The sequence below is a fragment of the Rhinopithecus bieti genome, unplaced genomic scaffold, assembly GCF_001698545.2.
Source record: "Rhinopithecus bieti isolate Rb0 unplaced genomic scaffold, ASM169854v2 scaffold_20129, whole genome shotgun sequence".
NCBI classification, from domain to species: domain Eukaryota; kingdom Metazoa; phylum Chordata; class Mammalia; order Primates; family Cercopithecidae; genus Rhinopithecus; species Rhinopithecus bieti.
The window spans coordinates 182,775-207,761 of record NW_016809657.1 but is presented as its reverse complement, the minus strand read 5'-3'; the positions used below and the strand labels follow the sequence as shown (position 1 = coordinate 207,761).

Below are 24,987 nucleotides of genomic sequence, written 5' to 3'. Positions count from 1 at the left end.
ATATGGAAAGTGTCTTCTAAGGACCACTCAGGTTATAGATGTTATACCTTAGAATCTCTCTATTTTACAGAGGGGTAAATTGAGGCAGAGAACCCAAAGAAGGCTTAGGGACGATTTTCTAGGCTACTGTCTTCATGGTGTTTCTTTCAGAGATCAGCAGCTATTACTGAACTCCAGGAGGCAACAGGAGGGAGGTGGGATGGAGGTGGGGACCCACTGAAGAAGGCCTAGTTGGGAGACAGGTAAGGTGGTACAGGTACCCATCCCACAACTCATTAAGGGCTATGGAGAGAGGAAGGCTCTCAAATGCCACGAAAATTCCCAAGGCAGCAGAGGGCTCCTATGGAAACGCCTGTTCTTCGTTCCTACCCACCCCCTGACTGCCCCTCCCCGTCGCCTCCCCATGGGCAAGTGGTGGGGACCTGGGTTTACAACCACACGTTCTCCTCCAACTAGCATCCCTTCCAGGGCGCACTAGGATGCCTCTCAGAGGTTCTTCCCTGCCTCCCGAAGGAAAGGGGAAAACAACGTGGGCGTCCGGGGAGGTTTTGCGCCTTGCCAGGTGGAGGGACCTGCACCACCCAGACCGGCGAGCCGAGACCCTCCTCGCTGCGTCCCTGCTGGAGGGGCGGAGGAGCGCGGGCGGCGGGCGGGAGCGGTGCGGCTGGGCGGGGTCTACGGAGCGCCCAATCCCCTTCTTCTCCCGCCCGCCCCCTCCCCGCCCCCCGAACGCTTTCCACCAACCGCGCGCAGCAGTGGGCGTGGCCGTACGGCCGTCGTCTTGGGGTGCGATTTTCTTCTCCCCCCTTTTTTACCCTCTCTTTTTTTTCTTGTTTTTTCCCCTATTCCTTTTTTTGGTGAAGAAAAAAAGGAGGTCCGCGGAGCGGTCCCTGGGACTGCAGCGCCAGGTGTCTTCGCGCAGCGCCTTCGCCGCGGGCCCGGGCGCGTAGCGGCGGCGGCCTCGCCCCTCTCCCGGCGCGCCCTGCGCGCCGCCTGCAGCCTCCGCAGCCCGGCCTCCGCGCGCCGCCGTGACATTGGGCGCCCGGGGCGCGGGGCGATGCTGATCCGGAAGGGGCAGCGGCTGCAGTGCAGCGCGCGCGTCCGCTCCTGGGCCCACGTCCGGCCTGGGCTGCCCTGCCGGAGTTTCTGAGCGGCCGCGAGCCGGCCGGGAGGCTGGAGCCCAGCAGCAGCGCGGCGGCGCCGGCGTCGTCCCAACTTGCAGGCGCGGAGGGACCCTCGACATTTCACTAAAATGAGTGTGCTCAGCAGGAAAAGATGTGTTCCTCACGCTAGAAGCCACCCCGTCACATGTAGTGGTGTAAGTAGATGGCTGCTCGCGGTTATGGCGAGGTGGCCAGCAGCCCTTGCAGACGCGCCGCGTCGCCCTCCCGGCCCTGCTGCGCCCCTCGCTATGTTTCCTGAGCCCCACTCTTCCCTGGGCTCTGGCTCCGGCAACTGGGTTCAGAGGGGCTGGAGACTAATCCTTTCCGGTGTTTCTAGGGAAAGGAAGATGACTTGATTGCCTCGGCATGTCGTGCCCCTCCCCCTTCTCGATGTTTAACAAATTTTAAATTTCTGTTTTGTGTGTGTGCAGAGTAGCGTGTCAGAAAAAAAGAAACACGGTCCAGAGTGGTGGAAGTGATTCTGTTAAGAAAACAAAAACAAAACAGCAGTGGAATTGGGGTGTTTTGCTGGCCGTTCTGGAGCTGGTTCTTTGAACTCAACTCAATTGCAGTCTATGTAACTGAGTTCTGTGAAACTATTGGGGAGATCCTTGGCGGTGTTTGGTGATGTGTCCACATTTTAGGTTTGAGGGGGCTTATCCCGTGTTTAGGCTTGTATTTCTTTAATATGACCATTCAGGGTCCCTTTGGGCCTTGCTTTCTGTTGGATCTGCATGGGGCTTCTTGCAATGCCAGCGACCCCCGTGGGAGCCTCCCAGAATTCGGAGTCCACTCTCTCTTTGTTCTTCTCCTTCCAGTTTTCCCTTCCAACCCATCTCCCTTGATTTTACCTTCATTTTCAGGATTTTCCTCCCTTTCCCATTTTGTAAGATGATGTGGGATATTGGTTGCTAGGAGACAAGCCAGGCTCCCAGGGAGATTCTGTTGTTTCCTTGACAACCAGACTAGGGCAGCCACAGATGAACAAGCCTCCTATCAGCTGTGGGATGGAAAGGGGCCCTTTCTGAGCTCTGCAAAGAGTGTGTGTAGGGGTGTGGGGGTGGGACTGGGAGTGCACGAGGTTTGTAGCTAATTTCAGCACACCTTGGGTTTTGGCTTGCACCAAGTACAAAGAGCTGGGAGAGCGGTGGGCAGGAGGCTGTTTTTGGAGAGGGGCACAGGGATCATGGGACAGGGATGGAAGGAACACATACCAGTGACTTTGCGATTGTCATGGAAGAGGAGTGAGTTGGGGGTTGTGATGCCCAGGGCCGGGTGGTGCAGAGGTCATAGTTTATGGAGGTTGATTGAGTGGGGATGAGGCAATTGAGGGAGAGTCTGGAGTCACGGAAGAAGAGAGAGCCGGAGGGAGAGGGTAAGTTGAGAAGCTCAGTGAGTGGGCTGTATCACCATACATCAGCCATGATACAACATCAGCAACATCCTAGGGCAAAAATTGTATTACTCTTGGCACGCTGTCTCCAGGATAGGATCCTCATTTAAGACAGGCCTGATTAGACTAAGAGTTTTGCCGGCTGAGTTGGGCCAGTCTGTATCTTAAAGAGAGATATAATTACACATATAGATATGCAATCTAGCATTATATAATACCACATTACATAAGAAGACAAACACCTCCTTTCAGCCCAGCCTCTCTTGGCACAAATTATCCATGGTTCAGGAGACTCTTCCAGTACCTTCATACCCATTTCCCAGAGGGGGAGACTGATATCCAGAAAACTGAAGTGACTTGCCCCTTCCTAGATAGGACAGTGAACTTTGCCAGTCAGGCAGTTGGGACAGGGTAGAAAGGGTGAGATGATATAAATGGAGAGGCAGCTGAAGGACAAGCCGGGGATGGCTGAAGGGGCTGGGGAACGGATGGAAGGGGTCGCGCAGCTTGGGAAGCAACTCAGCAGGTCTGGTGTCTAAACTCATGGCACAGTATTTGTCAATTTCCACTTGTTGATTGGCTGACCCCTGCTTGACCCTAGAGGTGACATAGCACAAGGGGTGCACCAGCGTTTTCATCACAAAGTAGCTGAACTTGGCCCAGCACTGCTCTGCTGGTGTCTTGGCATTATTCTCATTGTCAAGGTGCTCCTGCATTTGAGAACCGACACCCCTCCATTATGCCTCCTCATTCCCCCGCTTCGGTCTACAGACCTATATGCTGCGAGAATCGAAACTTGAGAAAGAAGTTCTTTTGGCTCTTGGGTTTTAATCTTTATCCTCCAGCTGCACATATTTTGTATTTGGGATTGTATCTGTTTTGGTATTCGCTTGACAAAACAGAAACCACAGCCCAGGTGCCACCTCCTGGTGCCAGCACATCCCTCAACTTGAGACCAGGAACTGTGAAAGTGGGGTTCCCGGTCCTCAGCTCAGGAGAGAGAATTGGGAGGAGGAAGCCTATGGTTAGAATAACAGTTCTCTGGGCCAGGCGTGGTGGCTCATGCCTGTAATCCCAGCACTTTGGGAGGCCAAGGCGGGCAGATCACTTACGGTCAGGAGTTCGAGACCAGCCTGGCCAACATAGCGAAACCCAGTATCTACTAAAAATACAAAATTAGCTGGCATAGTGGCACACACCTGTAATCCCAGCTACTTGGGAAGCTGAGGCAGGAGAATCACTTGAACCCAGGAGGCGGAGGCTGCAGTAAGCCGAGATCATGCCACTGCACTCCAGCCTGGGTGTCAAGAGCAAAACTCAGTCTCAAAACAAAAGCAAAAACAAAAATCAGTTCTCTGCTGAGGGAGGGTGAGGAGAGACAGGGGATGATACAGTTTCCCTGGAGACCGCGAGGGCACTGCATGGAGACCTCGTTGAAGGGTCCAGATCCTGTACCATTCCAAGAAGGAGGAGGAGGTTGTCTCATTGAGAAGTCCTTGCTGCACTTTTTGCTTAGGTTGCTGAGATGCATCCACTCGCGCGAATCCCAGTTGCTATCGTTACTTGGATATTTCGGTCTGCATCCCTGCATGCTGGCATCCAGTTACAGCCCGGCAGGAATGGAGCCTCCCTGTTGCTGCTGGTGGCCTGGCTCTGGGATGGATGGCTCAGCAGCCAGGGTGCCTGGGCAGCCTCCAGGACTCAGAGCTCAGTCTTCCTTGGCCTAGGAGGGATGACTCTGGGTGCTAAAGCCCCCCCAGACAACTTTCATACACACAGGGAATGTGAGTGGGGCGGGCAGATGATGCTGGCGAAACCAAGCTTCCTAATAATGCCAGCCCTGCCCTTGCTCCCTAATCCTAGGAGGGTGGATGCCGAGGCCAGGGCCTCCTGGCGACAGGTTTTTAAACACTAACATGACATTTGACTACAGAAGTGCTTTCTGTTTGTTCATTCAAGCCATCCCTCTCTGGAGGTGGACAAGCCACTTCCTCTCTGCTCAACATCGAAGGCAACTGAAGCAAGAATTTGCCCAGAAATGTAGGCTCAAGTTTCTGATCCTTTGCTTCCTGGCAACCCCATCACCCAGGTAGCCAGTTTAGTGAACATCACCCAGGAGTGCCAGCTGCCTGGGATCTTCAGCCTGAGAATTGTCCTCCCTAGGAATGGGAAGGGCAGAAGAGGGTGGAGGTGGATCTCACTCTCTCTGAGGCTGGGGGCAAGGTGCCGGGAGGACAGCCCCGTGTCGGGGAAGTAGAGGCCCATTGGCCACTGACTGTACCATCACAGGCCTGTGGTTCCCCTCACCCCCATCTCAAAGCTGGACCCATAGCTGAGCATGACACATGGGCAACAGGACAGACCCAGAGTAGAGAAAGGGAGGCCCCTGGCTGGTCAGGTGCATCCAGGAACCTCCCCATCCCAGAGAGGCTGGGAGGAAAAACTCTTGCATCTCCATAAAGGGGGCTGGGGTCTGGGGTTGAAGGATGCACTTAGGCAGGCTAGGGCTTGGAAATCCACCACCACCAGAGAGGGCGAGGGAAGGAGTGGAGGCCGGGAGAGCCGCTGCCCAGTTCTGACAAGTCCATTAAATTTTAAAGTGCTCTGCCCCCAGGCATGCTGGGAAGGGGTGGGGACCTGGCCGACTCTGCTTCTCTCAGCTGTTTGTTGTTCTGCTGCCACTGCCCTGCTGGGGAAGGAAGAGGAGAGCAGATGAGAAGTGAGCTGCCCTCTCTGGAGAGGAGACAGGGCAGGGCCTCGGCAGGCCCCACTGGTGATCTCGTGCAGGTCTCCTCCATCCAGACGCACAGCTGGAGGATGGTGGGAGCAGGAAGGGGACAGGCGGCCCATCTGGTGGCACTGCTCCTCTCAGCCTGAATGGGCTTCTGGCCTCTTGGACCCTCGCAGAGCTCTTGCCCAGAACATTGCCCGCCCCTTCTTCCTCCTGTCAGCTCCGGGGCTTGCAGAAGGGCAGCCTGACTGAGGAGAGCTGCGGGTGCTGGCCCTGGCCCATGGCGAGCTGGCATGCCGTGCCATCCTGACTGCCTCCCTCCTCTCCCTCAGGTCCCGTTTAATGGATTCTGACATGGATTATGAAAGGCCAAACGTAGAGACCATCAAGTGCGTTGTGGTGGGGGACAACGCCGTGGGCAAGACTAGGCTCATCTGTGCCCGTGCTTGCAATGCCACCCTCACCCAGTACCAGCTGCTGGCCACGCATGTGCCCACAGTGTGGGCCATCGACCAATATCGTGTGTGCCAGGAGGTAAGGCTGCAGGGCTACCTGGCTGGGGGTCCAAGCCATGAGTCTGGGCTTGGGGGCTTCCTGAGGCACAGCTTGGTATCTCCAGAGCTCACAGGAGCCCTGCAGGGGTGGGACAGGGTGGGGTAGGGGCAGCTGAAGAGGAAGGAGCCCCTGGAGAGAGGTTTGAGCCAAGCCTGCCCCAGGGGAGCGTCTCTGGCTGGTTGTGTTTTCAGGGACTGAACTGGTGCCTGAGACTCCAGCTTTGTCTGGGGTACTGCATTGTATGTAGTCACATCCCTAAGTAATGGGGAGCACTGGGGACTGGGACTTGGAAGAGATACAAGCCGAGAGAAGCAAAGAAGCTAGCAGCTGATAGTGAAAGACCAGAGGCTCCCAAACATGCAGTTTGCAGGGAAAATGAGGAACAAGGGTCAGCTCCCGAAGAGGCCCCTTCCACACCCATAGCCGTCCCTTAGGTTCTGTTCCACCTGCTTATGGTCTCTTCCACCCCCTTAGGGTCTCTTCCACCTGCTTAGGGTCTCTTCCACTCCTGGTCAGCTTGGAGGCCACGCTTGTTATTGATTCTATGTAGATTTCATGTGGATGAAAGTTGTGCAGGATGCATAGTGGGTGATGCCGGCCCTGTCCCTCCATCCCCGGTGCTGTCTGGAGCCTCCAGGTGTCAGCCGGCGCCTATCCTGAGCTGGCACACAGAGGACCCCAAAACTGCTGCCTTTGAGTCCCACTCTTCCTCCCCTGTCCCAGGTGCTGGAACGCTCCCGAGACGTGGTAGATGATGTCAGCGTCTCTCTGCGCCTCTGGGACACCTTTGGAGACCACCACAAAGACCGTCGCTTTGCTTATGGGAGGTAGGGAAGGCCTCTGGCCGCCTGCAGAGAACCAACAGGGTGGGTTTTTTCCTGCTTTTCCCAGGAACCAAACACCTCTGTGAAATTTTGGCTGGCAAGAAGGAGTGGAGAAAACAGCTCTGGCAGAGCCTCATGGGGGCTGGGGCAGCTGGGGCAGTGAAGGGAGCCTGGGCCCGGGATCAGGAAGCCTGGATTGAGTTCCAGCTCTGTGCCTAGTAGCTCTGAGATGATGTTTCTCAGTTGGAAGTGGTAAAAATGGCCATTTCTAACTCACAAGATAGCTGTGAGGCCAAAACAAGTCTTGAGCTCTAAAATGCCACATAAATTGGAGGTATTGTAATTGTACGTTTTGTGTAAGAGCACGTGAGCAGATACCTAAACCAGGTGTGAGAGTGTATGGGGCTGGGGTGGGACAGACGTTCCAGGACCAGGTCAGCTACTGCTTGCTTCTCTGCTTGTAACCTTACTCTCCCACCTGCAGATCGGACGTGGTGGTTCTGTGCTTCTCCATTGCCAACCCCAATTCCCTCCACCATGTCAAGACCATGTGGTACCCAGAAATCAAGCACTTCTGCCCCAGAGCACCTGTCATCTTGGTGGGCTGCCAGTTGGACCTGCGCTACGCTGACCTGGAGGCTGTCAACAGGGCTAGGCGACCGTTGGCTAGGTAGGAGGTGCTGGTACCAAGGAGACAAACAGGGATGGATACCTCACCATGGCTCCCTGCTCAGCCCTGGGGGAATTCCACTGAGCCTCATGTCTCTCCCTCCATTTGGAGCAAGCTTGCATCGGGAGTCAACAAGCATGCTCATTCATTCATTCATTCATAGACCTGTTGCACACCTCTGGTATGGGCAGTGCTGTGTAAAACACCATGAAGAAAGACAAAGAGGAAGAGGTGATATTTGCATGAAAAAGTCCTATAATTTTGCTGAGGGATAAACTAAATATGTGAGCATGTTAAATATCCATGTGAAGCATTGCCTGCTAATTGCCAGAGAGGCAGTGCTGTCACGACTTTGCACTGGAGCGGTCACTGGGGCCTGGCATAGTAGGGAAAGCTTTCTGGAAGAAGGAGGGCTTGGGGTGGACCTTGAAGGAGCTTGATGGGATTTGGCCAGACAGAGCAGGGCAGGAGTGGGTAGGGACTGGCACCCAGATCCTGAGCAGAGTCCCTCCAGCCTGTGAAAGAACAGGCAGCCTCTCTCCACCACCAACACAAGCTTGGTTTCCTTCTTGAACCCACCAGGCCCATCAAACCTAACGAAATCCTGCCCCCAGAGAAGGGTCGGGAGGTGGCCAAGGAGCTGGGCATCCCCTACTATGAGACCAGCGTGGTGGCCCAGTTCGGCATCAAGGACGTCTTTGACAACGCCATCCGAGCTGCACTCATCTCCCGCCGCCACCTGCAGTTCTGGAAGTCCCACCTCCGCAACGTGCAGCGGCCTCTGCTGCAGGCACCCTTCCTACCCCCCAAGCCACCGCCCCCCATCATCGTGGTGCCCGACCCCCCCTCCAGCAGCGAGGAGTGCCCCGCCCACCTCCTGGAGGACCCGCTCTGCGCGGACGTCATCCTGGTGCTGCAGGAGCGGGTGCGCATCTTTGCCCACAAGATCTACCTCTCCACCTCTTCCTCCAAGTTCTATGACCTGTTCCTCATGGACCTGAGTGAGGGGGAGCTGGGGGGCCCCTCGGGGCCAGGGGGCGCCTGCCCAGAGGACCACCAGGGCCACCCTGATCAACACCACCACCATCACCACCACCACCATGGGCGAGACTTCCTGCTCCGAGCAGCCAGCTTTGACGTATGCGAGAGCGTGGATGAGGCTGGGGGCTCCGGTCCTGCTGGCCTCCGTGCTTCCACCAGCGACGGGATCTTACGGGGCAACGGAACAGGGTACCTGCCGGGCAGGGGTCGTGTGCTCTCTTCCTGGAGCCGAGCTTTTGTGAGCATCCAGGAAGAGATGGCAGAAGATCCTCTCACCTACAAATCCCGGCTGATGATGGTGGTGAAGATGGACAACTCCATCCAGCCGGGGCCCTTCCGCGCGGTCCTCAAGTACCTGTACACGGGGGAGCTGGACGAGAATGAGCGTGACCTCATGCACATTGCCCACATTGCTGAGCTGCTCGAGGTCTTTGATCTCCGCATGATGGTGGCCAATATTCTCAACAATGAGGCCTTCATGAACCAGGAGATCACCAAGGCCTTCCATGTCCGTCGGACCAACCGGGTTAAGGAGTGTTTGGCAAAAGGCACCTTCTCAGGTATGAAACATGCTTGGAAGGCGAGGGGGTTCTGCATTGGTGCTATTAGCATTGCCTGTCGGTCTTAGCTCCTGGTGTCCTGGAGCTGCGGCTGCCATGCTCTTGAAGCCTGGTTTTCCCCAGCTGGTAGTGGGGTTGTTACATGCCCCGAATCTTCTGGGTTTAGTAGGAGGCTCCATGGCTCCCCTTGGGGCTCATTCTCCCACCTTCTTTCATCGGTCCTCCTGTGATGCTTCTTCTGGACAGATGTGACCTTCATCCTGGATGATGGCACCATCAGCGCCCACAAGCCCCTGTTGATTTCCAGCTGTGACTGGATGGCTGCCATGTTCGGGGGGCCATTTGTGGAGAGCTCCACCCGGGAGGTAAGGCTGAGGACACAAAGCGGGAAGGAGGGAGTGAGACATTGGCACCCTTTACATCTGAGGCACTGCCATTCAGGGTACTTTCTTCATCACTGACTTTGTGCTAACCACAGGGTGATGGGCCCAAGAGAGGTTTATGAGGTGGTTCCTGGAGCTAAGGATTATGCAATACACCAGGAGAGGGAATTACACTAACACCTCAACGTAAGAGTTTAGAAAGCACTTTCGGTTCATCATCTCATTGAATTCACACACAACTTACACATGTGCCGCTCCTACCATATACTTAGGAAAGGGAGCCCCTGAGAAGTTAAGTGACTTGTATGAAGTTGAAAGTAGAGTTAGGACTTGAACTCAGGACTTCCATTCCTTGGCTCTTTACATTGTACCTTACTGCCTCTCTGACCCACTTGAAACAACTGGATCCATCACTGTTTTAAAAGGTAGGTTTTATTATTATCGAGGTATAGAGAGGCCCACAGATTGCGAGATGGCTGTCATTGATAAGACAACTTGTTACAGATCCCAAGAAGACGGGGCATGCCACACCACCATGGCTGGGGGTCACATGGGGAAGCTCTGGGGTCAGTCAGGAGGCAGAGGGTTTCCATGGGAGGGAATGGGCGAGGCAGGTTGATCAGGTTTGGGATTAGTTGGTTTGAATAATGTTAGCAGGCTCTGGGGCCTGGGGGCTGTCTCTCGTTGTCTGTCACCTGGCTCTAGGGGGATTCGGGCAGGGGAATAGTGGCCTGGAATGTGAGAGCCCATAGGGGAGGTGGTGGACTGTGGGCTCTGGATTGGTTGGTTTGCATATGAAAGGCACGCTTGCAGGCAACTCCTTCACTGTCTCTAGGACCTGGCCAGCCCTGGGGAAGGCAGTCCCTATAGGGCCAGCAAGGCTTTAGTTGTCAAAGCATCAAAATACAGAAAATAGGCCTAGGCGGTGGCTCACACCTGTAATCCCAGCACTTTGAGGGGCTGAGGTGGGAGGATTGCCTGAGCCCAGGAGTTTGAGACCTGCCTGGGAAACACAGATACCATCTCCACACACAAAAAAAAAAAAAAGAGAGAGAGAGAAAGAAAAGAAGGAAGGGAGGGAGGGAGGAAGGAAGGGAAGGAAAAGCATACTTAGTAGAACCACCTGCCCCTCTAATCAGTGCCCCTCCAGCTCTCATGATGCCACCACTTTCTCATGTACCTAGACTGGAAACTTAGGGTTGGAAGAAGCCTATCAATGTGTCCTTAGAAATATTCTCTTAGGTTTCGTCTCTCTTCCATTCCAAGCAGAGTAGCCTGGGCAGTAGCCCTTGGTGTGCTCTGAACTCTTGGACCTCAGTTGCCCATCACTGAGTGTCGAACCTTGTAGTTAACGAGGTTCTACTTCTTGCAGGCGCGTGGAGTTCTGAACATCCACACAGTTTTCCCTGCTGTTCTGTAACTGCTTCTGAGCGCGCGTGTTTTTTTCCTTCTGCCAAAAACCCTCTCAGCGCCAGTCTCTTAGGAAGTGCTCACCAAAGGCTTGAATGAAAAACAGAACCAAGCACGAGGCTGCATCACATCCCGTGATGGGGAGTGTGCATTTTCTAAGATTTCTGGGAAGGAATTACTTAAGGAAGGCTAAGTGGAAGCTGTGGGAGTTGGTCTCTGAAGTGGGAGTAGGATTTGGATATACAAAATGTGAGACTAGGAACTCTTACAGGCCCCAGGGGCCTGCCAGCCCCAGGCACTTCTCAGTACTATAGACGCCAGCTTTAAAGCTCTAGCCAGTTCCCAGCACAGCCTGGAGAGCCTGATGTGAAGGCAGTTTGTGTTGCAGCGCTGCTCTCAAGAGATCCTGGAGGCCCAAAGCAGCAGCTTTGAGCAGACAGAAAGAAGTCAGCTGCCATGGGTCTTATTCTGTATCCCACTTCTGTTCCCTGCAGGGATGGGAGGGGCTGGGGTGTAGGTTGAGGTGACCAGAAGGCCTCCTTCAAGCATCCCACGAGCAAGAGCGGCTTCCAGAGGGTGCCAGTGAGTAGTATCCAGGTCCCTTTGGAAAAATTTAGAAGCTGGACGCCATGGCTTGTGCCTATAGTCCCAGCCACTGAGGAGGCTGAGGCCGGAGGAATGCTTAAGACCAGGAGTTCAAGACCAGCCTGGATGGCATAACAAGACCCTGTTTCTAAAAATAAACACATAAATGATAGTAGAGTCCTGTACTCTGGTGCTGTAAGCAAACTGGGGCTCGGCACAGGTTGTCGCTCTAGGGGCCAGATGTTGGAGTCTTCTTAGCAGATACACACACAGCACAGGGAAGGCTGCCTGTCTCAGGGAGCCCGGGTATGAGGGCCAGAGCTCTTTCGTTTCTCAGGGCTGAGTTCCTCTTCTCCTAAGCAGGACCTCATTGCTATCCGCTCACTACTTCCCGCCCCAGGTGGTGTTTCCCTACACAAGCAAGAGCTGCATGCGGGCCGTGCTGGAATACCTCTACACGGGCATGTTCACCTCCAGCCCCGACCTGGATGACATGAAGCTCATCATCCTAGCCAACCGTCTCTGCCTGCCACACCTGGTTGCCCTCACAGGTAACTAAGCAGCGCGCCTGGGGACCTCCCCGCGGGAGAGGCCAGGGAAACCCCAAGGTGTGATGTTCTCCTCTTACCTCTCTCCTCCTGGAGGACAAGCCGATGTCCAAGGGGCTAAGCATACATGAAATGGAATCTGTTAATGGGCACAAAGTTCTGGATGAGGACATAGAGTGAAGAAGGGTGTGTGCGGGGCCTGTTTGATGGGGTCACCTGAGAGGCTCTCTCCAAAGGTGATTTCAGCCCAACAAAATGGAACATAAGTCTGGGCACAGTGGCTCATGCCTGTAATCCCAGCACTTTGGGAGGCCAAGGCGGGTAGATCACTTGAGGCCAGGAGTTCAAGACCAGCCTAGCCAACATGGTGAAACCCCGTCTCTATTAAAAATATAAAAATTAGCCATGTTTGGTGGTGGGCACCTGTAATCCCAGCTACTTGGGAGGCTGAGGCAGGAGAATTGCTTGAACGCGGGAGGTGGAGGTTGCAGTGAGCCGAATTTGCACCACTGCACTCCAGCCTGGGCGACAGAGCGAAACTGCATCTCAAAAACAAACAAAAAGTGGACCATGACAGTGCTTTATGGTCTTTGCTTGACTTCACTTGGACAAGCTTAAGAAGTCAAAAAAGAATAGAACACAATTCCCACATTTCTGCCCTGTGGTTCTCCTCCTTCTTCCTTTCATTTTCCTTCTTCTTCTTTTGCCCTTTTTGCTTCTTCCCCTAACTTTGACATCACCTTCTCTTCCTCCTTCTGAAACAGCACACAGACATCCCTGCCACTCCTTAGTCCCTGCATGGATTGTGCGAGCTGGAGCTCAGCTTTTAGTGTGGACCAATCCCAGGGGCTCTCTGAGGTGGAGCAAGAACTGAGTCATGGGGGAAAGCTGGTAGCAGGCAGTTGGGGTCCAAGGAGCCAGGGAAGAGAAGTGGTACTCATGGGGTGAAGGGAGCCTGGGGCCAGAGACCCAAGCAGGCAGACGGCTCTTGTTCATGTTAGAGTTGGCATTTGAGTTGGTGGTGGTGGTGGCATGGGTACCAGTGCTGGTGTTGATGCCGAGGTTAATATTCTTGCATAGGTTGGGGGGCAGAGAGCAGATCCTCACATACTGAGTTGAGGTTCAGGGAAGGACCCAGTGTCAGAGCTGCTGGGGTCCAGGCAGATGATCAAGATCGGGGTTCGGATATGAGGGAAAACAGCAATCCTCTAAGGAAAAATGAATGATGAGGTGGGGCTGGGTTATGGAAAGAAGGCAGAAATCATTGATCAGAACCAGAATATTAAGAGCAGAGGCTGCAGAGGGAATCCAGGGTCCCCAGAAGGGGATAAAGGGGACTTTGGGGCAGATAGTAAGAGAGGCTTCTAAAGATCCCAGCTACAACAGTGTATCTTTTATTGCTGTCCATGAAAAAATGATGTGATCTTCCCAGAGCACATAAAACTTCAAATTCCTAGATGGAATAATTCCACTTTTAAAAGACTGTCTCCAGAGAAATGACCCAAAGGGGAAAAATGCACAAAGTTATTTCTAGAGGTTCATTTCATCATGGCAGGCAGTTAGAAGCAAGTCAGAGAAAAACCGTTGGTTAAGCACACACAGGCAGTTTTCACATGGTAGTCATTAAAAATGTTAAACTGGACTGCTGCGTGGAAAGGCTCATTGAAAATAATGTTAAGTAACTTTTCTTGAAATTATCGATACACACTAGGGAACATATACAAAAATGTTTATATCTGCCTTATTAAGGATCAGTGGAAGATGCCAAGTTTGATATAATTGGCGATGGTTTAAGTTTTGTGAGATATGCTTCCTGTGAGGCCATTAATTCAAGCTGAAAACTTTTATTCAGTAGAACACAAATACGTAAAAGCACATTAATATGTTCAGGTTACTGAATTATTATCGTTATTATGTTTTTTTTAGAGACAGGATCTTGCTCTGTCACCTAGACTGGAGTGCAGCGGCCTGATCATAGTTCACTGCAGCCTCCAATTCCTGGGCTCAAATGATCTTCCCAACTCAGTTTCCCAAGTGGCTTGGACTATGGGCCTGCCTCATCACACCCAGCTAATTTTTAAATTTATTTTTATTTTTTATTTTTGACAGAGTCTCACTCTGTCACCCAGGCTGGAGTGCAGTGGTGCAATCCTGGCTCACTGCACCCTCTGCCTCCTGGGTTCAAGCGATTCTCCTGCCTCAGCCTCCTGAGTAGCTGGGACTACAGGTGCACGCCACCACACCCAGCCCATTTTTGTAATTTGAGATGGGGTTTTGCCATGTTGGCCAGGCTGGTCTTGAACTCCTAACCTCAAGTGATCCACCCGCCTTAGCCTCCTAAAGTGCTGGGATTACAGGCGTGAGCCACGGCACCCAGCCTAATTTTTAAATTTTTTGCAGAGATGAGGTCTCACTGTGTTGCCTGAACTGGTCTTAAACTCTAGCCTCAAGTGATCCTCCCATCTCAGCTTCCCAAAGTGCTGTGATTACAGGCATGGGCCATCAAGCCTGGACTAGTTTAATGAATTATTATAAAGCAAAATGCCTTTCTAATCATGACCTATGTCAGGAACTAGAATCTTGCCGGCCACCAGAAGTCCTCTGCCTCTCCCTCCTCTCTCACAGACTCCTCTCTCCTCCCTAAGAGGAAGCACTTTGCCTAGTACTCCTTTTTTTTATGTTACTTTTTATGGGCGTATTTCCTTACTTTACTTTATAGTTTTATCATCTAAGTGTGTGTCATTAAACACTACAGTATGGTTTTTTACATTTTTTTTTTACTTTTTAAAATTATTTTTGGAGATGGAGTCTTATTGTCACCTGGGCTGGAGCATAGTGGCATGATCTTGGCTCACTGAAACTTTCACCTCCCAGGTTTAGGAGATTCTCATGCCCCAGTCGCCCGAGTAGCTGGGATTACAGGCACATATCAACACGTCCAGCTAATTTTGGTATTTTTAGTAGAGACGGGGTTTCACCACGTTGGACAGGCTGGTCTCAAACTCCTGGCCTCAAGTGATCCACCCGCCCTGGCCTCCCAAAGTGCTGGGAGTATAGGCGTGAGCCACCATGCCTGGCTGGTTGTTTGTTTTTGAAGTATTATTATGATCTCTTAGATCTGAACATTCTTGATTGGTTTCAGTTAATTGCAGTTATCCTCACTGAAGCTCAAATCCTGCACTCTTTGGCTTGGCTCGAGTCTTACGAGCTTCCTCTGTATCTGGAATGATGGGATGTTCTAGGTTCCTCTTGAACGTTCTGTGCCCTAGACCTGGAATCAGCCATTTCTCCAGGAAGTCCTGGTTTCTTGTGTTAGAAGTGGAACTGGTATTTGTGTGCACTAGGAATGCTCATTGTACTGGGAAGACTGTTGTTTCTAGGGCTTTTCTGTGGGCAGAGCTGGGAAAGATATTGATCTTTTTAAAGATAAGATACCTCATGAGTTTATACTGGTGCTTCTAATTAAAATTCAGAACCAAGGGTGTTTACTTCTTCAATATAAATGTTTTAACTTAAAATGCAAGGTTAGTACACAATTCGTTACAAAATGTAAATTAAAGCAAACAACTAAACTAAACTCCTAGTTCTCACTCACAGTTCTCAGCCTTTCTCTGTGATCAGCAGACATGAGGTTTCACACACTCTCCCTTTGCTATCAGAGGCTGGTTCTGTTGGGAACTTTGACTCTTCCTGTATCAGATTATGTCTCGGGACATACGTAGTTTCAAAAATCCTCTTAAGATAATTCTAATGTCCTCCTACTCTTCCTACCCCACCCCGTTGAGGTCTTGCTCTCCTCCCTGGGATCCCCCTGCTGGCAGCAGACTTCATAGCCTGAGGCCTTTCCAGGCCTGTGAGGACCTGCCCGGGCCCTGGTTTTCCTTGCCCTGAAGTGAGCTGGGGGACGTGGGGGGACAGGGTGAGCGCGGGTCATGTGCTTCTTCGGCTGATTGGTGGCCGTGTGTGTCACAGAGCAGTACACAGTGACCGGGCTGATGGAAGCGACCCAGATGATGGTGGACATCGATGGGGACGTCCTTGTGTTCCTGGAACTGGCTCAGGTATCATGGCAGGGGAGGGAATCTACAACAGTCTCAATTCTACACTCTGCCTGCCCATTGGCTGTGAATGGGAAGGGGTGGAAGGCAGTGTATGTGGGAGAACCTATCATCGGACTGGGCTCTTTGTGCAGAGCCCATCTCCTCCTCCATGCCAGGAAGCAGCTGGGGAACTCCCTGATGTACCCGGAGGGGAGCTGGCCAAGCAGGGAAGGGATGAGACTTTAGGCAGCAGTAGGGCTGGGGAGGGAACCCCAGGCTCAGGCTTACACATGGTTGCTGCCTGCCTGAGGTCATTTAAGGGGCAGTGAGGACTCTCCATCTGAAATTAACCGCCCACTCCCTTAATCCCAAACAGACAAGCCAAATCTCTCACACTGGCCTTCACAGTGCCAGAAATTCAGTCACCAAAGATTAGCGTGTGGAGTGGAAGCATGGCTCACGCAGGGCTTGCAGACACCCCTGGGAAGGCAGCTCCCTCAGCTCATTGTCAGTGCCTTGGTACAGGCTGCCTTGGTCCTGGATGCGGAGGAGAGGGAAGTCACGTGGGGTGAGATCTGAGGAGGGCAGATGCAGTATGAAGCCACCACATAGGGCTCTGAAGTCTGCAGCGAGGATGCCGGGAGTGGGCAGAACAGAGGTGAGATGATGGCGGTGCTGGCGGTGGCACCAAGGAGCCTGAGGCAGCATCATCCTTCTCAGTTTTGTGTGGCCTTGCCTCTGGCATAGGCTGTCTAGGACTGCAGGGCCTCTGCCCACCCTGCACCAGAGCTTCAGCTCTGAAGGCAGCTGGAGGTGTCCATGCAGACCCTCTCCCCTGGGGATTTCAGTACAGATGCTCTTCCCTTCTGTCCCCAGTTCCACTGTGCGTACCAGCTGGCCGACTGGTGTCTCCACCACATCTGCACCAACTACAACAACGTATGCCGCAAGTTCCCCCGAGACATGAAGGCCATGTCCCCAGGTGAGCATCAGGGCCAGCCCTGGCAGTACCTGCTGCCCTCCTCTTAGGGGTCCACAGCTCCCACGTAATCCCAGGGACCCGGAGGCTGCCAGTGATCCTTGACCTTGGGTCTGGGAGCAGCCTGCGAAGGAGCCTCCAGCCAAGCCAAGGGGCCCCAGGAAAAGCGCTGGCCTGGAGGCTCCTCACCCTGCCTCTCTGGCTTCTCATTCTCAGAGGTATGAAGAGGACACTGGACTACAGTTGGTAGATTTCAGACTTTTCTGGACAGAATACCATAATAAGAAACACATTTCATCTTGTGACCCAGGACACATACAGGAAAATATATACATCTTTTAAATCATGCTCATGGCCCACTAAATTGATTGTACAACCCAGGAATGGGCACAGGCCACAGCTTGGACCACCCAGGTCTGGGCATCCTCCGAGGCCTCCCGTCTCTTCTTGATTAATTTCTTAGGCCCTAGAGCTCAACAGGAACTGCACAGCCTCCAGGGAGGGGCATCCCTGGCCTCCCTGAGGGGTCTGCCACTCTTTCCATGGGGACCTCTCTGGGCTCCCTCCGCACTGCCGTGACCCTCCTCCCTGCTCCATGTTTTTGCTGCATGCTGCCAAGTCTTCACCCCGATCTCTCCTTTTCACTACTACAACCCTTTAAAAAAAAAATTATTTATTTTTTTGAGACAGTCTAGCTCTGTTACCCAGGCTGGAGTACAGTGGCATAATCTCAGCTCACTGCAACCTCTGCCTCCTGGGTTCAAGCTATTCTCATGCCTCAGCCTCCCGAGTAGCTGGGATTACAGGCACCCACAACCATGCCCAGCTAATTTTTTTGTATTTTAGTAGAGACGGGGTTTCACCATGTTGCCCAGGCTGGTCTCAAACTCCTGACCTCAGGCAATCCATCTGCCTCAACTTCCCAAAGTGCTAGGATTATAGGCATGAGCCACCACACCCAGCCTAGCATTTTCTTTCTAAAGCACAGGTCCAATAGCATCACTCCCTGGTTCCAGACCTTCCATTGAAACAGTAGTCTTCCATGGCCCCCCATACCCTGCAGAATAAGGCCAGCCGTTCCTCTGGTCTGCTGCTGTGTCCTGCTGTGCCCTGACTCCATATTCCCCCTCCGAACCTCAGCTCTGGCCAGACACTTCCACTCTCATCCCCTAACCATGCTGGCTGACATTCGCTTACCCCTTCTCCCTTATCCTTCACCTCTGTCTGTTTCATTCCCAGTGCACAGGCAGCCCTTGTTAGATCGCTCCCGTCTTTGGAAAGGAACTCGGCTTCCCCAGTGCTGACTTTCAGCCCCACTTTTTGGGCACTTTGCTTGCCTCAGGGGCTTATGTGCCGTGGGCCACGGGAATGTGTTGGGGGCTGGGCTGGGGGCCTGCTGCAGGCCTTGTGGTGGGGTGGGGCTGGTGTCCCACCCTCCTCTTGTCCCTCTGCCTCCTTTCTAACCAAACTGCACTGTTCTCTGTTCCAGAAAACCAGGAGTATTTCGAGAAGCATCGGTGGCCACCTGTGTGGTACCTGAAGGAGGAAGATCATTACCAGCGGGCACGGAAGGAGCGTGAGAAGGAGGACTACCTCCACCTCAAGCGGCAGCCCAAGCGGCGTTGGCTCTTCTGGAACAGTCCGTCCTCCCCGTCCTCCTCGGCAGCCTCCTCCTCATCCCCGTCTTCCTCCTCGGCTGTGGTCTGAGATGCTGCCACCCTCTTCTGACCCTGCTGCTGTTGTCCCCATCCGCCCTCGCCCCTCTGCTCTTCCGCATCACCCCATCCACCTTACAGGGACTGGGGGCCCACGTAACCAGGACCCACAGGGTGCAGCTCTTCTTACCAGCCATCGTGGCTCAGCCAGAGAGGAGCCGAGCCCTGTGGAGCAGAACGGGAACCACCTGCAGAGGTTCCCAGACCCAAAGCAGGGCAGGAGACAACTGCTTGGAGGAGCAAAGAGCTCTGGCATTTTATCTCTGGGTTTGAGAGCCCTAGAGTCAAAGGGAAAGCCTCCCAGCCTCGAGGGCTTCTCTGTGTGTCTTGGTTGCTGCTCTGGCCAGGGAGGCAGAAGTGATCCTCGAGGGTCCTGGCCCTGTTGGCCATGTCTTTCCACCGATGGACTTGAGTGTTGCATTTGTTTTGTGGACATTTCTACACGAAGTCTACTCACATCCTTACTGGAGAAGTCAGGGTAGAAATTGAGCCTTCAGAGTCCAACTCAAGGCTTCTACATCCCGGGGTCCAGCTGCAAAAGGCCAGACATGGAAAGGCCTGCATCCTGCCAGCATCCCTCCGTCCTGGGGGCTGTGCTGGCACAGGCCTGAGAATGGGGACAGAGGTCATTCGGAGCTCCAGGTCTGGAAGCAGTGCCTCTTGGTGCAACAAAAAACTTCTCCCTCACCCCTCCTTTACCCTCAGATTTGGAGATGGGAACCAAAGAAAGCAGCTGGGACAGGTGGAGAAGGAAGTAGGAATGAGTGCACAGCGACCCCGTGCTCCTCAGGGCCCTCCCCTGCCTCTGGGTGGCACTGCTTTTTATAGGGTGGGGCAAAATTAGCAAAAAACAAAACCCAACAACAACCAAACTGAAACCGAAACAAAAGGTCACCAACCAACACTCTGTCCTCTATCCCTCCAAAGAATGAAAATCAGAAAAAGCCCCTGCCTAGGTCACATTTCTATAAACAGAGGCCCCCATGATGAGGAGGTGAAGATTTAGAGGTTGCAGAATCGACTTCAATGCCTTTCAAGAAAGGACTCGGTACTTTGACTGCGGAGGCCCTGACCCTGCCAGCTGGCTCCGAGGGTGGCACAGGGGCCTGGCCTCCAGAGGGCTGGTGATTGAGGGGCCGGGGCTGGCAGCAAAGAGGGGTTTGGTCTCCGGGCTCAAATGGCACCGGACTCTTGCCTTTGCCCATCTGGAGACTGCAGGCTCCCTTCCTTGCCTTCAGAGGATCACCCCACAGGGTGCTTATGGTGGGTGTTTTTGGGGGGGCTGCAATAGGGGCCAAAGGTCAGGGGAAGGGGCACGGCCTTATTACTGCTGGGGTGGGATAAGGGGAAGGAGAAGAGGGAGAATGGAGCAGGAGGAAAAGCAGGGTTGGTCTAGAGAGGAGGATGGCGCGGCTGGAGGAATGTGGGGGATTGAAACTAGCTCCCAGCCCCCATGGGGCAAAAGCTGGGCCACAATTGCCCCTTTCTGTTTTCTAACCCCGACTCAAATTTCACTACCCACACCCTTTTTAGGTGTAAAAATGGAGTCCCACGGAGGAGGGGCAGAGCCAGGAGGCAGTGGGGCTGTGGGCTGGGAGCTCAGGAGTCGCCTCGCCTGAGAAAGATGTTCTAGCTGAGAGGGCCTGGCCCAGGGGTGGGCTCCAGCAAAACGCTGGTTAGGCCTGGTATAGAGCTAACCCGAAACAAAGGCAGCCGACAGGACCTAGTGACCAGAGGTTAAATCCCCATCAAGAGAGAGCAGGCGACTGGAGGACAAGCGGCTCTAACCCAGGGGGGAGCCTTGTTGTCCAGGCCCAGGCTCCTCCAGGACTGTGGCTGCCTCCCCTCCGCGGCCTCCAGGGCGGCTGGCTGGAAAGCCATGCGTGTGCTGCCCTCTACAGGCTGCTCGGCCTCCCTGCAGCTCAGCGCCCCCCAGGGCTCCAAGTGAGGCCCAAAAGCCCACGGGCAGGGCAGCGGGGACGGAAGTGGGAGCCTGGAGCATCTCCACCTCTTCTCTAGGGAAGGTGGACAGCGTTGGGGAACGCCTGGGCCTCCCAGAAGCTGTGGATGAGGGAGAGTGGGTCCTCCAGGGCAAGGGGAATGGGAAATAGGTCTAGGTGCCTGCAGGGCTGAGCAACCTGGGTACCCTGGTAGGGATGCAGGGAAGGCCGGGGCAGAGAAAGTGAAGTCGGCCCAGGGCTGTAGGAAGCCGTAGGAGAGTGACCACGGGACTCCCTGAGAAACAGGGCCGGCCCCCCAACTTAAGGGACCCACCGCCCCTTCCCCAAGAGCTGTCGGAACCAGATGCAACCCGGCAGCCCAGAGAACCCTCCTGGGAGGCTGTGGGTAAACCAGACCAGCAGACAGGTGTCCCTGTCCCCAGAGGGAGGAGCAGGCAGGAGAGAGAGGGGAAGGAAGTATGAATCCCAGGCCCCAGGAACCTAGCTCTTTGAACTCCAGAGAATTCCTGGATGCAGGAAAACACCCCCAGCAGGCCAATCCTGAAAACAGGGGAGGGAGGAAGGAAGGAGTCCCAGCAGGAGCACAGCCCTGGCCTCCTGTCACTCAAAAGCCGATTCACAGGAGGGGAGGTTGGGGGGCGGGAGACAAAAACCACACCTTTTTATATAAGGTTTCATATTTAATTTGGTCATGAATTCATAAATACATATGTATTTTGTACACAATGTGCTTCCTTGTATTGTTTGTACTATAACATTTCAGATAGGGACCTTTGACAGGGCAGAAGCATGAAAGGACGCCAACCATGAGTGACATACTGTAAGTGGCTGTCCTGTATAACATGCTATTTGGCTGGGAATATAGCAAAACCTAATGTAACTAAACAACAAAACACCCCAATTATTTCATGTTGTCAGGAAGCTTACTTTAAAAGAATAGCTTGGCCTGGCGTGGTGGCTCACGCCTGTAATCCCAGCACTTTGGGAGGAAGAGGTGGATCACCTGAGGTCGGGAGTTCAAGACCAGCCTGACCAACGTGGTGTAACCCCGTCTCTACTAAAAATACAAAAATTAGCCAGGCGTGATGGCGGGTGCCTGTAATCCCAGCTACTCTGGAGGCTGAGGCACGAGAATCGCTTGAACCCGGCGAGCCAAGATCACGCCGTTGCACTCCAGCCTGGGTGAGAGAGTGTGATTCTGTCTCAAAATAATAAAAAATAAAAAAAGAATAATCTTAAACACTGATAAGGCTGACACTTTAGATGCATCTTCAAGGAAGGCCTCTGTGGAAGGGACAAGGGAGGTGGGACCAGACTGGCTCCCTCCGAGCCCTGAGGCTGAGCGTCCTGCACAGAAGGCGCAGCAAAGGCAAAGACCAGGAGGTAGCAGCAACTAGAGCATTCCAGAAGTGCAGGGGACAACGCGTGGGACGCCAGATGGAAGTGGGATAGGATGGAAGTGCAAAGACCAGAAAGGCCACCCCCTCCTAAAACTCCACGGACACAACAGTCTGAATGTGTGATCTTCAGGCAATTCCAACTTTGTCCCAGCCAAACCAGTCCCGGAACAAAACTACACACAATGCCTTGAGACAGAAAAGACCAAAAACTCCTGGAATGACTACCTGCATAAATGATCCTGCCATGACTGAAATACTGTGGAGAAGGGTTTGTTAGAAAGAGGCTGAAATGGTTACTGAGGTCTTAAAACAATAATAGAACAGGACACAAGAACAAAACCTTAATGCATCAACCATTCTAGGTCCTGTTGCCACAGTGTTTAAGAACTGATATTTCTGAGATGAGTCGGATGCTTACAGAGGGGCCAAGCTCCTCAAGTAGGGAATCTGTACCCTAAAATGCAACTCAGTGGCTCAGGGTGACAGATCACCAGAAGCGAGCTGGGCCATCTACTCCTGAGATGGCAACCATTTCATACAACTCCCAAGCACCATCTATTCTTCCCCCTTGATGCCATGGCAGACGTGGGAGACAGATTTTGTCCTCTCTCTTGTGAACCCAAACAGGGCTCAAGTTCACTACATTCACTGGAAATAGGATATGACATAGACCCTATTTGTTGTGTGTGATCTAACCCGTCTGCCTCAGTCCCAGCCTGTCCATAGATGGCGGCTACAGGTGCAAATGAGACGGCCCAGGTAGGGACCAGTCACACACAGGACTTCACATGGATCCAGTTCTCTTTGGTCCCGACTCACATGTAAACAACTACATATAAATAATACTCATATACTTGTAAGGTTGTCCAGTTCAAAAGGCTGGCCCCTTTAGAAGTTGCCAGTCATTGAAACCAAAGTACATCTGAGGGAGAACTGGAACCCAGACAGTGACATCTTACAGAGGACTTTTCTTCTTCCCCATTGTACATCTCCTCAGTTTATGTTTACCTAATCCATTCACATAACTATGTAAACAAGTACATTTACTAAAGTTTCTTCGTATTCATAAAATAATCACATACAGAATTATAAAAGTAGAAAGGTAAGGCCAGGTGCGGGGGCTCATGCCTCTAATTCCAGCACTTTGGGAGTCTGAGGTGGGCGGACTGCTTGAGTCCAGGAGTCCAAGACCACCCTGAGCAACATAGAGAGCCCCCTCATATCTAGACAAAATACAAAAAATTAGCTGGGCGTGGTGGGACATGCCTGTGGTCCCAGCTATTTGGATGGCTGAGGTGGGAGAATTGCTTGAGCCTGAGAGGTCAAGGCTATAGTGAGCAAAGCTTGCACCATTGCACTCCAGCCTGGGAGACAGAGTGAACCACTCCCCCTGCCCCCGAAAAAAATTCACATCATATAGTGTCAAGTGAAGTTGGACATCAACTGCGTAGATGTTAAGGCAGATGCATCTTGCAATGTAGCCCACATAAATAAATAAAGCGTTTACATTAGGATAAAGTGCTGTAAAGACAATAGGACATCCCAAACCCAATCTCAAAATATACACAAACATAGAATGATCTAGATATTTACATAGTGTTCTTGTTATCACATTCCGCTTATAAAAATAATTCTACGTGCAGTGAAAAAGTCCCAGGATGTTCCATCCACTGGGTGATGTTGGATGGGAGAGTGTCGTCCAGTACCGGTCACGTGACAATCGTGGCAGTTTCCTACTGGCTGGAGTCCAGTTGGGCTTTTTCCAGAAAAAAGGTAACTAGGGAAGGTCCGATTTCCTCAAGAGATTCACACTCAGGACATGGCAGAGTCTGCATTATCTTCTAGATACATGAACTTTCTGGAGCTCAACAAGCGGTCCTGAATCTTCTGCTTGGCAAGTCTCTCTCCCAGCATCTCCAAGGCATCCAGCAGGGTGTTGACAGAGGCGCTCCGCCCGGTTTTGTTGACCCACTTTATCAGCATCGCGTACAAGGTGTCCCTGGAGCTTGCTGCCTCAGCTTTGGCCACCTTTATCTCATTGTCCGTGAGGCCCAGCTGCCTCACGAGCGGCTCCCAGGAGTCAAAGGGCACGATGACTGCAAAGTCATCGAAGCACTGTCTCAGAGCTGGTGGAGAAAGCCACAGAGACAGCCAGGTGAGTTGGGACTCAGAAAGGGCAGAGGATCCCACATCAGGCCCAGAACCCAAGGCGGGGAACCTGGACAGCCCTGTGTGTCGGCAAACCTGCCGCTCCAGCGCCCACCCACTTCCAATCCACAGAAAGCGCGCCCACACTGCTTGGCCTCCCCCGCACCCAAGGTGCTTCGGGGAGTCAAGGTCATCAGAGAATCAGCCCTCATACAGAGCTGAGAACCCACCAGGGGAGGATGGATGAACCCTACAGAGGCAGAAAGCAAAATGGGTGAGAGCCCGAGGGAGGGAGAGAGTGGCTGCAGCGGGAGCTCAGAGGAAGGAGGCCGCCTAGGCTGCGCTTGCCATGGGCCTGGGACAGCAAAGCACAGGGCCTGGGACAGGGGACCTCTGTTTTCACCCAGCTCGGCCTCATTTCCTGGGGCTGCGGCAGAGCTAGGTGGAGGCAAACAGACTCTGAGCAAGAAGCGAACCCAAAGACTGAGCAACGCTGCCCAGATCCCGGGACAATGAGGGGTTAAATGAGATGTGTGTGCAACATGATGCGCCCTGCCGTCCTTAGAGATAGACAGGGCCAGGAACAGGAGGCTATGTTTTCCAACGGCCTCATTGAAAAAACGTCAGAAACAAGCGACATTCATTTTAATGTATGGTACTGAATATATTTAAAATATAATTTAATATACAACCAATATACAAAAATTATGAGTCAAATATTTTCCACTCTTTTCTGCATTAAGTCTTTGGAATTCATATGTCATTTACACAATAGCTCTGCAAATTGGGCTTAGGCACAAGTCAAGAGCTCCTTAGCCCCCTGGGGTTAGTACTGCTGTGCAGGACAGGCCAGCCCCTCAGGAGGTCCCTGAGGCAGGAGC

General features: G+C 53.0%; 2 protein-coding genes across 4 annotated transcripts in view; one reads left to right on the top strand and one right to left on the bottom strand.

The window, feature by feature from the left end:
- The first annotated feature begins 873 nt into the window (after positions 1-873).
- On the top strand, positions 874-21,281 carry RHOBTB2 (Rho related BTB domain containing 2). Of its 2 annotated transcripts, none has more exons than XM_017890005.1 (10): positions 874-1,318; positions 5,620-5,821; positions 6,566-6,669; positions 7,151-7,336; positions 7,919-8,937; positions 9,184-9,302; positions 11,716-11,866; positions 15,836-15,924; positions 16,780-16,885; positions 18,372-21,281. In XM_017890005.1, the coding sequence occupies exons 2-10, from the start codon at positions 5,630-5,632 to the stop codon at positions 18,587-18,589; spliced, it is 2,184 nt and encodes a 727-aa protein (XP_017745494.1). In that variant the 5' UTR covers positions 874-1,318; positions 5,620-5,629; the 3' UTR covers positions 18,590-21,281. The 2 variants fall into 2 exon arrangements, with proteins under 2 accessions (XP_017745494.1, XP_017745498.1); XM_017890009.1 differs by lacking the exon at positions 874-1,318 and adding an exon at positions 5,086-5,343.
- The window catches only part of TNFRSF10B (TNF receptor superfamily member 10b), a 52,678-nt gene continuing 48,908 nt past the window's right edge, over positions 21,218-24,987 (bottom strand). For both annotated transcript variants that reach the window (XM_017890010.1, XM_017890011.1), the window contains one exon: positions 21,218-24,084. In XM_017890010.1, coding sequence (XP_017745499.1) covers positions 23,771-24,084 — 314 coding nt within the window. In that variant the 3' untranslated portion in view covers positions 21,218-23,770. The remainder of the gene's footprint in view (positions 24,085-24,987) is intronic.